Here is a 16,037-nt window from a genome sequence, read left to right as displayed (position 1 = left end):
TATATTTTGTCTAATGACTTTAGTCTCTCATCTGTAGGTCTATCCGTTCCAGGGGTACATGGAGCCTTGGCTCCGCTCGGCATGCCATCGGCAGCCGCAGCAGCTGCCGCAGCAGCGAGTCGTATGGGCATTCCGGGGTTCACCTCTGCAGCCAATGCTGTCCTGCTGATTAGCAATCTGAATCCTGAGGTTAGTGTGGTGTGTCCTAGTTTTGTGTGCTACTAGACACCCAAGCACAGCTATTGACCAACAACTCCAGTTCTCATTCTTAAGGTGTAAATGTAACTTTTCAAAGAGCCATTTATCATTTCGGCTATTTAAATGTATCCTCCACGCATTACTTAAATCACGTTTTCAACAAAGCTACCCCTAGTCTCCCATGTTCAGCTTTACCTATAACTATTTTCAACTTCATGTACATGGGTTTTTAATAAGGAAATTTGCATTCTGACTAGCCACTAACACTTCCCTGCAACAGAAAGCTCTTGCCTCACCAGAGCTGTGCTGAGTTGCTATTCAGTGGAAATTTTTTGATTCATTTGTTCTGCTTTAACCATTTATAGCACTACAAAAGACTGCATACTCCAGGTTTTTCAATGTTTTTGTGGTTTGCAGGTACAAGTGCATCTGTGCTCCCTCCTGCCCAGTTCTAAAATGTGGTGTAATCTCCCATTACAGTAATGTGATCCTGGAGTCTTGAGTCACTATTCCTAGTGTTACCAGGACAGTAGGTAGCTCTTCAGCTAGGCACTTTGATGGAGTGACTTTGCATGCCATCATTTCTAACTTTCAGTGTTCTTGATTTCAGAAGAAACTAGTAGGAGTGTAACAGACTGTAACAAAGCTATGGTTTGAGTTTTTAGTTTGTACTTTTTTTAATTGAACAATGTTGAATCTAATTGCTACTCTTTACACCATGTTGCATGTATTAATGTAACTTTCCACTGAGACTTGGCCTTCAGCTTATTCTCCCCATCCAATGCTTGGCTGGCCTTCAGTAAACTTCCCAACCTGTCACAGACCCAACCCATGTAATTCAGAGTGGCTGCAGAGCCTGCTCTGGGATCTGGAAGCTGTAGAGAATCTTCTGTACGTGAGCTTTGTAAATCTCATTTACATCACGTGCCAGTGCCACAAGACTCAGCACACCAAACAAGCACCATTTTGTCTTGTACTTCTCATTTTCTTTGCCTTTGCTAAACAGTCTAGTGGGGATATTGGGATTCTGTGCATCACTACCAACCCGAGCAGCCAGCAAAGGTACCCCTACTGTTCTGAGATTTTTAGCTAACTTAGTGCAGCTGCCTAGTGGACTGTTGTCCTAAAAGTGGTCCTACAATTTGGATCAAGTCAGCTTGTATTTAAACTGCCCGTTGAGCCCTGGGAAGTTTCTAAGTTTAAAGCAGAATCTTTAGCACGTTGTAAATATCTCCTATAATACTTGATCTGTGCAGCTGGTCTCCCATTCTGTGCTGACTTCCTCTGTTTTCTCCAAGGTTCCTGAAGGTTTTCCTGTTCCATCCTTCCCCTTTGTCCGAGAGTTTATCTCTGTTGTTTTATCAATTCTGCTGATTTGTAACTTTATTGCTATTTTGCCATAGTGTGTTCTTTTGGAAGGTAGCTCAGGGAAAAGTGAACTGTTTCTGGCTGCAGAAGCAGCCTCCCCTTATTCCACCCCCCCTCCCCCTGGCACCTTTTTTTGTAACTGGCTTCTCCTTGAATCTGTTTTAATTCATCTGGTCATGGGTGTTTTAATTGGCTTTTTCTAAACTGGTTATAATGCAGTAGAATTACTCTGCTTTATCCCCTCAATTTCTTAACTCCACTGAATTCACACCTAAACATGAAATTTGTTCTTAACTACTTGGATCTGATGTGTTAAATCAACTGTTTAAAAATAAACAAATTTGCTTGACCCTTGAAGACGCAGATGAGATTAAATTGAGTACTTAAACACAGCCAGTTTCATCAGTAAGTGGAGCAGAGACAACTTCAGATCCGAAGGTGTTTTTTTTTGGGGGGGGGGGGGAAGGGGAGGAGAATGGGGGAATGTATGTTGAGGCTAGTTGCTATTGACCACTTTGGTAACCCCTGAATGATGTGCAACAGTCCAAGCACGGCATTGTCACATTATAAATTCACCTCCTATTCCTGCAATGTTTTGTTTTCCCCCTCTTGCTGTTTTTCATTACTCCCAGTATTGGGCTCCAACTGTCACATCCTTTGGGCTAGAGATTGGTTATTTGTCGGAGTGCTGTGGACTAACTGACTTGAATACACTTACTTGTGCATGCCTTGTGTGATGGTCTCCCGTTTCATGTTTATCTTGTATTTTGAGACTTGCATCAATTGGCAACTCCAAGGTTTTTTCTAAAAAGCTGTTCAACTATAATCTGCAAGATGTCACTGTTGTATGCTCAGGGAAGCCTTACTTCACTAACGAACTTTTGCTGAGTGGGGGGACAACATTTTGGGATGAAGTGGTGATACCTGTGGGGCTTGGGGTTAAATTGGGCTCCAGAATGATCTGGCTGAATCCAGTAGGAGCACTGGATCACCTTGATTGTCATGAGTTTGGGAGCATCTATACATTGTAATATAAAATTGGTACCATGTAAAAAGACAAGGATCTCAAGTTTCATCTGAATCCAGTGTTATGCTGCTAACACTTAAAACTGCCATGGCTTTATATAAAGTAGTAATTAGCCTTGCTGACCTTAAATGCGGGGGAGGGGGGGAAGGAAGATGTGATTTGGCAAAAGAAAAAGGTGCTGAATGTTGTGCACATTTTAGATTTTATTTGAGATGGCTTTAAACTGCAGCCTTTGAGGAGTAAAAGGATACAGTCTCTTTAATCTTTACTTTTTATTTTAATCCCTTTTCCTTTAGCATGTGTTCCTAGGTGAAGTCATACTTTTATTTTGTGAAGTAATGGAAGAGAATGCATTGATCAACCAGATGGAACACTACATATTTCTCATGTGTACTGACCTGTTTTATGCTACTTTTTTCTTTCCTTCCCCATCCCGTTCTCCCTCCCTCTCTCCCTTCCCAAACCTGATGCGGATTCCTTTGTGAACTGACTGCACGGTCCCCATGCTTCCTGTGCTTCAACAATGCTCTTCGGACCAACCTGCCCCTCAATTAACCATCTTGAACCATGATCCATGAACCAATTCACCATTCTGTGGGAACCACTCTTCGTTGTGGATGATTCGTTCCATCTTCGTTCTCCCTCGATTCCTTTCCTCTTCCTGTCTTCCGCTGCCTTGCTCTGCTGTCCTTCTAAAGAGAGTTACGCCCCAATGCCTCTTTATTCTTTTCGGTATGTTATCGTTAGCACATTTATTATGTTATTATTTCTTGTTTAAAACTTTATATTTGAAGTTTGCAGTTTGCTATTTCAATGCATAATTTCAATTCAACTATAATTTGTCATTAGTTTGATTCTCTGATTGCGTACATTGCTCAGTAATGCATGTTTGGGTGCTTTGCATGCCTTTGTAAATCTTTAAACTTGTGTAGATGACTTCAAAATAGTAATTTCTTTGGCATTTAATTTAGCCTGACACTGAATTTCATTCTCCTGAGTGCTATGGTTTTCATAGCAATCCTAATTCTGAATTTTGCTAACTAGGAGAAAATGGATACACTGATTTTTTTGAAACTTTGGTTGTGATTGGGTTGCATATTGGTAATGGCATGGAATATATGGACAGCACCTGTTAACTTCCCTTGTGTCTTCTGTTGGTTAAGGAGTGTATGGTGATGTGCAGCGTGTGAAGATACTCTTCAACAAGAAAGAAAATGCTTTGGTTCAAATGTTTGACTGTACCCAAGCTCAACTGGGTAAGTCTCCAATCAGATCTGGCACTTGATCTTTGAATTAAAAGGTGCTTTATATTCAAATGAACTGCATTGTCTTTCAGTATTTGTGTTGTATTTAAAATGAACTGGTTAAAAAGAGGCAGTTTTTTTTCTCCCCAATTGTCTTCAAAGGCTTCTAGTCTTTATCCCCTGTAACCTAGATGCATTGATGCCAATTTTGCCTGTGTTTGATTCCTGTGTTCTTTCCCTAGCTATGAGCCATCTGAATGGTCAGAGGCTTCATGGGAAGGCAATGCGTGTGACCATGTCCAAGCACCAGACTGTGCAGCTTCCCCGTGAGGGCCAGGAGGACCAGGGCCTGACCAAGGACTACAGCAGCTCACCACTGCATCGCTTCAAGAAACCTGGCTCAAAAAACTTCCAGAACATCTTCCCTCCTTCTGCCACCCTTCATCTCTCCAATATTCCGTAAGTATGAGCATTTTATGTTGGTACTGAATACTGGTATGCAGCTTAGATTCACCTTTCTTGGAAAGGATCCATTTATTTGCTGTATTCAGTTGGGTCACTCATTTTACAACCGTATTAAGCAAACCTGAAGTTACCAGAATGCTTGCATATGTGGATTGTTGCAGCTAATTGGGGCAGGAATCCGTTTGAACTATGGCATATCCTCCTTGGGTACCTTGAATCACTTCAAACAATATGCAGTGCTTGAAAGGCTGAGCACATTGGTGTCTTGAGCACAAGGGCCACATTTGTTGAAATGTTGAATGCTTGTTTCTGGGCTATACTCTGCCTTTGAGGATATTTTAAAATTTAATTTCCAGCAATTGTAGATTTAATTTTCTCTGCCACTTGAAATAGGCTGCGTGGACTGAACTTTATATTCCCAGGCTGAGGTCTCCAGCAGTAATAGCCAATGGCCTCAATCAGCCAAGCAGTTGCCTTCTAATTCACATTACCTGCAGAAGCCATGAGGTTATTTGAAGGAAAAAGAGCAAACCGTGAATTTATACAGTGCTTTTCATATGCTCTGCATTTCAAAGCACTTTACATCCAATTAAGTACTTCGAAAGTGTAGTTGCTATTGTAAAGTAGAAAATATGCTGCAAGGTTCCAGAAACAGCAATGAGATAATGATTAGATAATCTTTTTAGGTATTTGTTGAGTGATAAATACTGGACAGGTGTACTCTGCTCTTTGAATAGTGTCTTGGGATCTTTTACTTCCACCTGAAGGGCAGACCAGGCTTCTGTTTCAACATCTCACACAAGACAGTTGACCGTTTCATAGAAACATAGAAAATAGGTGCAGGAGTAGGCCATTCGGCCCTTCGAGCCTGCACCACCATTCAATAAGATCATGGCTGATCATTCCCTCAGTATCCCTTTCCTGCTTTCTCTCCATACCCCTTGATCCCTTTATCCGTAAGGGCCATATCGAACTCCCTCTTGACTATATCCAATGATCTGGTATCAACAACTCTGCAGCAGGGAATTCCACAGGTTAACAACTCAGTGAAGTTTCTCAACTCAGTCCGAAATGGCCTACCCCTTATCCTTAGACTATATCCCCTGGTTCTGGACTTTCCCAACATTGGGAACATTCTTCCCACATCTTCTAACTTGTCCAGTCCTGTCAGAATCTTATACGTTTCTGAGATCCCCTCTCATCCTTCTAAACTCCAGTTGATCCAGTCTCTCGTCAGTCCAGCCATCCCTGGAATCAGTCTTATGAACCTTCGCTGCACTTCAATAGCAAAAACGTCCTTCCTCAGATTAGGAGACCAAAACTGAACACAATATTCCAGGTGAGGTCTCACCAAGGCCCTGTACAGCTGCAGTAAGACCTCCCTGCTCTTTTATTCAAATCCCCTAGCTATGAAGGACAACATACCATTTGCTGCCTGCTGTACCTGCATGCCAGCTTTCAATGACTGATGAACCATGGTCTTGTTGCACCTCCCCTTTTCCTAATCTGCCACCATTCAGACAATCTGCCTTTGTATTTTTGCCCCCAAAGTGGATAATCTCTCATTTATCCACATTATACTGCATTTGCCCACTCACCTAACCTGTCCAAGTCACTCTGCAGCCTCTTGCTGTCCTCATGGCTCACACTGCCACCCAGTTTAGTGTCATCTGCAAACGTGGAGATATTACACTCAATTCATTCATCCAAATCATTTATGTATATTGTAAAGAGCTGGTATCCCAGCACTGAGCCCTGCAGCACTCCACTAGTCACTGCCTGCCATTCCAAAAATAACCCGTTTATCCCGACTCTCTGCTTCCTGTCTGCCAACCAGTTCTCTATCCACGTCAGTACATTACCCCCAATACCAGGTGCTTTGATTTTGCACACCAATCTCTTGTATGGGACCTTGTCAAAAGCCTTTTGAAAGTCCAAATACACCACAACCACTGGTTCTCCCTTGTCCACTCTGCTAGCTACATCTTCAAAAAATTCCAGAAGATTCATCGAGCAGGATTTCCCTATCATAACTCCATGTTGACTTGGACTGATTCTGTCACTGTTTTCCAAATGTGCTGCTACTTCATCTTTAATAATTAATTTCAAAATTTTCCCCACTAATGTCAGGCTAATTGGTCTATAATTACCTGTTTTCTCTCCTTTTTTAAAAAAAGTGGTGTTACATTAGCTACCCTCCAGTCCATGGGAACTGATCCAGAGTCAATAGACTGATGGAAAATGATCACCAATGAATCCACTATTTCTAGGGCCACTTCTTTAAGTACTCTGGGATGCAGACTATCGGGTCCTGGGGATTTATCGGCCTTCAATCCCATCAATTTCCCTAACGCAATTTCCTGCCTAATAAGGATATCTTTATAACAACAACAAAGTATTTGTTCTCTCTCACGAGACCCTCGGTCCCCTAGTACATCCGGAAGGTTATTTGTGCTTTCGTGAAGACAGAACCAAAGTATTTGTTCAATTGGTCTGCCATTTCTTTGTTTCCCCCATTATAAATCCACTTGAATCTGACTGCATGGGACCTACGTTTGTCTTCACTAATCTTTTTCTCTTCACATATCTAGAAGCTTTTGCAGTCAGTTTTTATGTTCCCAGCAAGCTGCCTCTTGTACTCCTATTTTCCCCCTCTTAATTAAACCCTTAGTCGTCCGCTGAATTCTAAATTTCTCCCAGGCCTCAGGTTTGCTGCTTTTTCTGACCAATTTATATGCCTCTTCCTTGGATTTAACACTATCGTTAATTGCTCTTGTTAGCCATGGTAAAACCTTCCCCGTTTTACTTTTACTCCAGACAGGGATGTACAATTGTCGAAGTTCATCGATGTGATCTTTAAATGTTTGCCTATCCACAGTCATCCCTTTAAGTATCATTTGCCAGTCTATTCTCGCCAATTCACACCTCATACTGTTGAAGTTACCTTTCCTTAAGTTGAGGACTCTAGATTCTGAATTAACTTTGTCACACTCCATCTTTAATAAGGAATTCTACCATATTATGGTCACTTTTCCCCAAAGGGCCTTTCACAACAAGATTGCTAATTAGTCCCTTCTCATTACACATCACCCAGTCTAGGATGGCCAGCTCTCTAGTTGTTTCCTCGACATATTGGTCTAGAAAACCATCCCTAATACACTCCAGGAAATCCTCCTCCACCGCATTGCTACCAGTTTGGTTAGCCCAATCAATATGTAAATTAAAGTCGGCCATGATAACTGCTGTACCTTTTATTGCACACATCCCTTATTTCTTGTTTTATGCTGTCCCCAACCTCACTACTGTTTGGTGGTCAGTACACAACTCCCACTAATGTTTTCTGCCCTTTGGTATTCCGCAGCTCCACCCATACAGATTCCACATCATCCAGGCTAATGTCCCTCCTTACATTAATTTCCTCTTTAATTATCAACGCCACCCTGCCTCCTTTTTCTTTCTGCCTATCCTTCCTAAATGTTGAATACTCCTGGAGTTCCCAGCCTTGGTCATCCTGGAGCCATGTCTCCGTGATGCCAATTACATCATATCCATTAACTGCTGTCTGCGCAGTTAATTCGTCCACCTTATTCCAAATACTCCTCGCATTGAAGCACAGAGCCTTCAGGCTTGCCTTTTTAACACACTTTGCCCCTTTTAGAATTTTGCTGTAATGTGGCCCTTTTTGTTTTTTGCCTTGGGTTTCTCTGCCCTCCACTCTTACTATTCTCCTTTCTATCGCTTGCTTCTGCCTCCATTTTATTTCCCTCGGTCTCCCTGCATAGGTTCCCCTCCCCCTGCCATATTAGTTTTAACTCCTCCCCAACAGCACTCGCAAACACTCCCCCTAGGACATTGGTTCCGGTCCTGCCCAGGTGCAGACTGTCTGGTTTGTATTGGTCCCACCTTCCCCAGAACCAGTTCCAATGTCTCAGGAATTTGAATCCCTCCCTTCTGTACCACTGCTCAAGTCACGTATTCATCTGAGCTATCCTGCGATTCCTACTTTTGAGGTCCTATTTTTTAAGTTGGCTCCCAGCTCCCTAAATTAGTCTCTTAGGACCTCATCCCATTTTTTTTATCTAATCGTTGGCACCTATATGCACCATGACAACTGGCTGTTCACCTCCCCTTTTCAGAATGTCCTGCACCTGCTCAGAGACATCCTTGACCCTTGCACCAGGGAGGCAACATACCATCCTGGAGTCTCGGTTGCGGCTGCAGAAACTCCTACTATCTATTCCCCTTACAATTGAATTTCCTATCACTATCGCTCTCCCACTCTTTCCTGCCCTCCTGTGCAGCAGAGTGACCCATGGTGCCATGAACTTGGCGGCTGCTGCTGCTTTCCCCCTCAGCAGTACCCAAAGCGGTGTATCTGTTTTGCAGGGGGATGACCGCACTCCCTTCCTTGCACTGCTCTTCCTATTGGCCACCCATTCCCTATCTGGCTGTGTAACCTTTACCTTCAGCTCTCTTCTGCCCTCCTTGAAACTTTTTGGGTATCAAGCTAGTTTTTTAAACTACACTAGTGCCCTGCAGTTTTTGACTCATTTTGGAAGGGAAGCTGCAGTGCACAAGTTTGGCTTGTAATACACAAGCATGTCACATTGAATGGACTGTACCGAACTGATCTGTTGGGCCATCTGCAAGGATTATGATTGCCTGTTTTATTCCAGACCATCTGTTGCTGAAGAGGATCTGAAGATGCTGTTCTCGAGCACAAGTGGCATGGTCAAAGCTTTCAAGTTCTTTCAGTAAGTTGCATTTTCTGATCAGATTTCTGTGTCTCATGCTTGAGTTTCAGTGACCACCTCCTGGGTATTGAGGGGGGTTTAGCTCTGTCTTTATATTAAAATCTGTTTACTTGTAACTGTAGGAAGGATCGCAAGATGGCTCTCATCCAGATGAGTTCCGTGGAAGAAGCAATCCAGGCTCTTATTGATCTTCATAATCACGACCTCGGAGAAAACCATCACCTCAGAGTTTCCTTCTCCAAGTCAACCATTTAAAGTTCTGACATGGACTTCCAGCCATTCTCTGGAGTCCTGCTTAGCCTATGGGCACAATGATCGATTCTCTTATTGCAGAGACACCACTAGACCTCAAAGCAGCTACATTGCTGAAAAATTACCCAAAAGTGACCACAGTTCTATCTTTTTTAAAAGCAAACTTTTTGAAGTTTACTGCAATGACATCCTGTTTTATGGTAGCAATGCTGCCCGTCTCAATCAGTTTCTCAGATTGGCTTGTGCTAGTGTTGCTCTTAATTCAGCGTTTGAAATTCTTCTAAAAGTTTACAGGTTGCAAATATTTCTCTTGGATTACCCAAGACTGTGCACCTAATATCAGGTTGCGTAATACGCCTTTAAAGTCTTTACCCCCTTGGGTATCCATACCACTATAATACAGAAGTGTGGATAATTTAAGCATATGCTCTACTTTCATTTAAATGATTATCCTGTGCCTTATGTCTTTATAATGAAACGAGGGCCATTTTATAATTGTCTGTTTCTGGTTATGTGCTTTACGGTTTGTTTCGAGCAATGATTTTTGCTGCTTGTTTGCTCATGTTGCTGGTTACCCAAATTGCAGGTGGTGTATTTGGCGAGGGGTGGTGGCAGGGGCAAAGAAATGGAAGAGAATTGGGCCTGTAGTAGCTTTAAATGACTTTGCAGCTGTATCCATCCACCTTCAGGTTTTGGATATATTGGCCATTGTGCCACCACTCTTGGGCAGCAAGCTTTCCAGTTTTTTTTTCCTCATCCCATTCCTTTTGATTATTTTGCCCTTATTTTTTTTCTCTCCTCCCCAGAAGACCCATTTGGGATGGATAGCTATTTACTGTCAATAGCCTGGTGGCCTTGCCATTAATCTGACTTGCCCAGTGCAGAACTATGCTGTTAAGCATTGATTTAACCAATTGAAGCAGTGTAAATGTGAAGCTTTTCTGCAGCCTATGGGCTGGTGTAGTATTTGTAATGGAGTGTTTCAGCTGGCTAGCTGTGACTTTAATTGGATTGTACTCTTACCCCCTTTTTTAAAAAAAACAATCTCTTTGCCAGTTATGTTGATGTCACTGAATCAAACTTTAGACTAAGGCACACAGCCAACTAATTGCATGAATATAAATGTGTAGCATTTTACAGGAATGGACATCTGTTGTCACACCCCACGAGCACCTCCAGATCTAGTCTGCAGAAGTCACTTGTAATGAAACATGAATGTGTTCAGCCTCAGTCCAGAAGGGCTCTGGTCAGCCCAGTAATCCTAGTTAATGACTCTGTCATCTCCCCAGGAGGAAGCTACTGCATTATCCTGCCTTTGTTGTCCGGTAACCAGGAACGGTCCCAATTTTGAATGGCCTAGGCTTGTTGCCTTCTATATTCAATATCTTATGTATTTTATAGTCGGTGTGTTTTATTATCTTACTGAGTCCATAGAATGTGTATTTTCTACCTTGTATTTTGTTTAGTATGATTTTTTGATTTTAATCAATTTTTGAGCTGAGATTTCTGCTCTGTACACCTGCATTGTGACCAAGCCTGGTGTAATGTCAGTGAACTGCAGTGTGCTCTGGCACCTCTTGCTGATTCATTTAGTGGGTCAGCTGAAATTCTGGCATGATGTGCAGTTATGTTTTTATGCGTCTTTGGTAAATTGCTTTCATTTTTATTTTTGCTTTTTGATTTGTATATTCGTTCTGGGTTCAAATGAGAACGGATTTGTCCTGTCAATCTGTCTTTTTTGCCACCCAGTATTTCATTCCATTTTTATCCTGCCTTGTTCCCTTGTGCACGAGTACAGCATTGACAAAGAGGTTCCTACAATAAATATTGAGTGCTCACTACAGTACTTGAGCCTTCTGCCCATGCACAAGGTGGCTGTGATTTGGCCCCATGTACAGGTACTGTATTGATGCACTTAACACAGTAAAGGCATTAGTTATTGAGTACAATCAAATTCTTAACCTGTAACCCAGAGTTTCATTTGAGAATGATTCAGCAGATTAACAAACTACCAGAAGTGCAGAGGGGGTAAAATGTTGCTTTTCCTGAGTGGCAGCAGTCTGCATGGTGATGTGGGGTAGGTAGAATATTCCATTTGCTGACTAAATACCTGGGTAGTCATGTGGTCTCCAATGCGTTCTCGAGCTACCTGTAAGATTACTGATTTTACTTTAGTGGAGAAAGTTATTTTTATTTAGATGTGGCTGTGTATGGGGTTGTGGGCCTGTACATGTGCCTGTGGGGTAGGGGTAGGCCTTGGCGTACCACAACATGGAGCTAGTCACCTTGCTGCAGTTTTCTTACTTTCTGGACAGATAAGGACAGCTTGTGCTTTAGTTGTGTAGCTCAGCAGATTGGCATGGGGAGAATGGATTCTGTAGCTGCTTCAAGCCCTATTGGAATGTACTGAGTCCTGACACCTTTTTGAAACTAATACACTCATCATCCACTGCTGTAAACAGGTTCCTCAGTTGGCACTTAGGTTAACTTTAATCCTTCTTGCTAACAATTCATGGTTTCCCTATTGTCCAAATGTAACAATCTCCTTTTCCTTCTGATTAGTGGAAAGAAAATACTTCACATCCACTTCCCAAACATTCCATAATATGGGCTAAATGCTGGAGTCCTAGCGATGAACATTTGTACCTTTGGACTGATGCTGTGTACGAGTGCTCATTAATGACCATGTGGATCTTGTGCCTAACCTAATGAGCAATAGTTTACTTTAAGAGCAGAATGTTCAGAGTGACGCATGTCAACTGACTAATGGATTTTTTAGTTTTTTTTCAGGGTTTCATGGACCAAAGTTGTTGTGCCTTCTGAAGTCTTAGTTCTTCACATTTTACTATTCCTCTTGTAGCCCTCATATGTGATTGTAGTGCATTGTGCACATTGACTGGTTGTTGTATGTTTAGGGGATCCAATCTGTTCCTTTAAAATTGAGGTGCTGCCTACTTAAAACGCATGTGGCTTTCAGACCAGAATACAACTCCACCTCTATTTTTGTCCTTGGTTTCTTTAAAGAAATATTCCCTCTTTTCAGCTGTAAAGAATGTTTGAAAAAAAAGGTGTAAATATTCATAACTTTTTTTACCTAGAGAGGCTATGGGGAACAAAAGCGGTTTTTATATGGAAGCATTGTCTTGTATATTTTGATTGAAAAAAAAAACCAGCTGTCAGGTTTCATATGTAAAAGGGTTTTTCACAAAACAATTCCTCTTCTATTGAGAAGAATGTTTGTAATGCAAAGAGAAAAGATTAAAATAATTTTCTAATGAATTTGTAGCTGTATGAATACATTCACCAGTGTACCACCATTTTAGATTATGCAATTTTCTTTTACAACCATTAACAGCTCTGGCCAATGTAGTACTTGCACCTTCAATAAACTGCTTCATTCTTTATTTTTCTGATCTCTCCTTTTTTGTGTCTGATTGCTGTTCCTTTTATCTGAATATTTCAGCTTGTCTACTGTGTTTATAACTGTCATCACAGCTACTAAGGGCTTATTTTAACTGCCCCATGATGGAACAAAATGCATTGCTGTTTCTGTTTAAGCGGTTTTCTGTTTTCACTTGATTGCTATTCTTTTACATTTTAATTCCAGTCCTACTTTGACCTAAAGCAGCAATGTTCTTTAAAATGAAACACTGACCATCCTCTCTCCTCTCCTTGCTCCCCTGGTATCACACACACACACTGCACAATTACCCGTCGCCCTACATACACACCGACTAGTTCAAGGCCAGTTCAGTGTGAACCGCTTCTGGTTGCTAAGTGACCAATCTGTGACCCAGCCGAATGGAAAATATGTACAGGTGGGACAGTCCTGGCGTGTCAAACCAGTCATTGGCCCCACTCTTAATGGACAGCAGATAGTAAACTTTGCACCTCCCACTAGACTTTGGTGCTGAGCTTGAAGGCTGCAAGGTGACTTGGGGCCAGAGCACAGACTAGGTGCTCCTTTCTGCCCCTTGCCCTCTTTGTTCAAACCACCCCCCCCAAAAAAAACAAGGCCAAGGTGGGGTAGTGCAGTGAGCAGCATTGTTGATGCTTATACTGAGGATCAAGTAACTAGTTGAATGTAGAGTTAGAGTAATGAATAAACTTCTGCACGGCTGCATTGTTATAGCTGTAGAACAGCACTACGCCATCTCATTGCATCGAATCTAATTCTGTCCGCAATGCTTCTAAAAACATTGCATTAACTTTTTAACGTGCACTCTTAATTTTGGTCATTTCTGTACTAAGTTTGTGTTCTAGTCACATGTCAACTAATTGGGCTTACACTGGCAACTAGCTCAACTGATCACCCACACTGAAACACGGCCGTACATTTTTTATAAACTTTAATTCTAGCTGTTCTGGCTTTCCCCAGTCTAAATGTGGAACATGAGCATTGTAAATGCTTGTCACCTTGAGCTTAATTACCTAATAGCTAAATGCCAATAGTGCCATAGAAGCATGAAGATCCTAGTCAGTGCTGGAAGGTATGGCTGTGAGGGCTGGGTTGAGCTGGCTTGGCCTGCCCACTCTCCACTTGCATATGAAGCCTGGGGAGTGTTGGCCACTTGTGGAAATGATCCCCAGCAGGATTCCTTGTCCTCCAGAGGGAGGGAGAAAATCAAAGTGCGAGGGTGAAATAGTGATTTAACATCCCATTTTACCTCTTTTGGATCTGATCTATGTCAAACAAAGCTAGCTCTGTTGAAGTTGTCCCTTGATGCCTTTCTGGTGCAAGAAACATACTTACCAGTGACTGGGATAGTGATTTGGTTATTGTGTGCTCTTGGACCACGAATGCTCTCCTCCATTAGTCCTCTCTGGAAATAGACCCAGTATCTTTGATGGGAAAGGTTCCAGATTCCATCCCTGAACTCTGGTCACCCAGGCAGTAGTCTGAGTGCTACAGCTGCTGGGGCTGGAAGGGGAGCATCTGCTTGGATTCTTCCCACTCCTGATTGTGCCCTCACAATTCTAGGTGACGTTAAACAATCGGGCTTGGTTGTGCTGTCCACCATGATGGCATTTGGTCAAGGCTTGGTGACATTAGCTGACACCAGTTCACCAATGTTACACGTGGCCACAGAACCCCAGAGCTAGGCATTGCTCCTGATTGCTATGGTGTGATGTGCTGGGACATGTTGCTGTGACATGTCATTATCTCCATTCTCACCAGCGTATCCTATTCATAGGGGCTGCTGGTTTCCCACAAACCCCCCGAGTGTTACTGAAACACAAAGTCAAATCGTAATGTATAAAGCAGAGGAGCAAAATGCATTTGGGGAATTCTGTGTACACCAGCACTGCTATCCATTTAATCCCTCTGCTATTTCTCCATCGAACCTGTGCTGGCTCTTTGGTACAGCTATTCAATTAGTCCCAGTTGCCTGCTCTTTCCCCATTGCCCTGCAATTTTTTCCTTTTTTAAGTATCCTCTTTGAATCTGCTTCCACCATCTCCAGGCAGTGCATTCCTGTTCATTTTTTTAAATTCTCCAATTCAGAATTTTAAGTGTCAAGGTTTTATCCACTTGTATTTTCAAAAGCTATTCTGCTTCCACCTCTTTCTGTTCTGGCATTACCTTCCAATAGTACATCTCTCCTATTCCATTGATAAATTGACACCCTCCTGTGTTACCAGCTCATTGAAAGGTACAAATCATTTTTCTCATTTAGCAAAACCTCAATTTTGAACAAGATTTCTTAACCAAGTTTATCTTTGTAATTATTGCCTTGCATCTCTGGTATTATCTCCTGTACCTTCTCCATGGACTTCATAGAATAGGGGGCTGCCCATTTAAAACTGAGATTTTGAGGGTTGTAAATCTATAGAATTCTCTGCCCCAGAGAGCTGTGGAGGTTGGGTCATTGAATATACTTAAGGTGGAGATAGACAGATTTTTGAGCTGAAAGGGAATAAAGGGCTATAGGGAGCGGGCAGGGAAATGAGCAGAATCCATGATCAGATCAGCCATGATCGTATTAAATGGCTGAGCAGGCTCAAGGGGCTGTATGTCCTATTTCTTATGGCTCCTTGTCAACAAACTACAGACCCACTATTTCTTCTCCAGAATTGATTTTCTATGCCATGATCACATTGTCCAGGATTCAAACTCGAGGAAGGAGTATCCACTATCTCTGGAATCCTGATCCAGTGCTAAGTTGCCGTCTGGGTGTCGAAGTTGTCTCCTCGGTTTGTGCTGGTAGGTCTACGTTGTCACTGTAAAACATGCCTTGCGGGAGGGCTGTGCCATTTAAATATCTGGGTCAGGTCTCCTCAACCTCCAAGTACAAACAGGCCATTTCTGGGTTGGCAGCTGTAACTACTGGGGTGCTGCAAGGATCAGTGTTTTGGCTGTAACTAGTCGGTGCCGCAAGGATTGGTGCTTGGCCCCCAGCTAATGACTTAGATGAGGGAACTGAATATAATGTATCCAAGTTTGCTGGTGGGGAAAGTAAGCTATGAGAAGGACAAGTGAGTGGGCAATAAGCTGGCAGATGGAGTATGAAGGTACATTTGGTAGGAAGAATAGGAAAGCAGAATAATAGTGAGACTAACAAATGTTGGTATTCATAGAGATCTGGGTACATGAATCACAAAGTTTAAAATGCAGGTGCAGCAAGCAATTAGGAAGGCAAATGGTATGTTGGCCTTTATTGCAAGGGGGTTGGAGTACAAAAGTAAGGAAGTCCTGCTGCAATTGTACAGGGCTTTGATGAGACCACA

At 42.3% G+C, this 16,037-nt stretch overlaps 1 protein-coding gene across 5 annotated transcripts in view; it reads left to right on the top strand.

Moving 5' to 3' along the window:
- Positions 1–12,712, top strand: part of LOC139228756 (polypyrimidine tract-binding protein 1-like) — a 33,760-nt gene extending 21,048 nt beyond the window's left edge. For 4 of the 5 annotated variants that reach the window (XM_070860080.1, XM_070860077.1, XM_070860079.1 and 1 more), the window contains 6 exons: positions 38–189; positions 3,292–3,325; positions 3,757–3,849; positions 4,080–4,296; positions 8,979–9,056; positions 9,179–12,712. In XM_070860080.1, the coding sequence (XP_070716181.1) occupies positions 38–189; positions 3,292–3,325; positions 3,757–3,849; positions 4,080–4,296; positions 8,979–9,056; positions 9,179–9,311 (707 nt within the window). In that variant the 3' untranslated portion in view covers positions 9,312–12,712. The remainder of the gene's footprint in view (positions 1–37; positions 190–3,291; positions 3,326–3,756; positions 3,850–4,079; positions 4,297–8,978; positions 9,057–9,178) is intronic. The other variant, XM_070860076.1, reaches the window with a different exon arrangement.
- Positions 12,713–16,037: the final 3,325 nt, after the last annotated feature.

Source organism: Pristiophorus japonicus, chromosome 18 (genome assembly GCF_044704955.1).
Source record: "Pristiophorus japonicus isolate sPriJap1 chromosome 18, sPriJap1.hap1, whole genome shotgun sequence".
Classification (NCBI taxonomy): Eukaryota; Metazoa; Chordata; class Chondrichthyes; family Pristiophoridae; genus Pristiophorus; species Pristiophorus japonicus.
The sequence above is the reverse complement of the archived record's forward strand: the minus strand, read 5'-3'. Positions and strand labels throughout refer to the sequence as shown.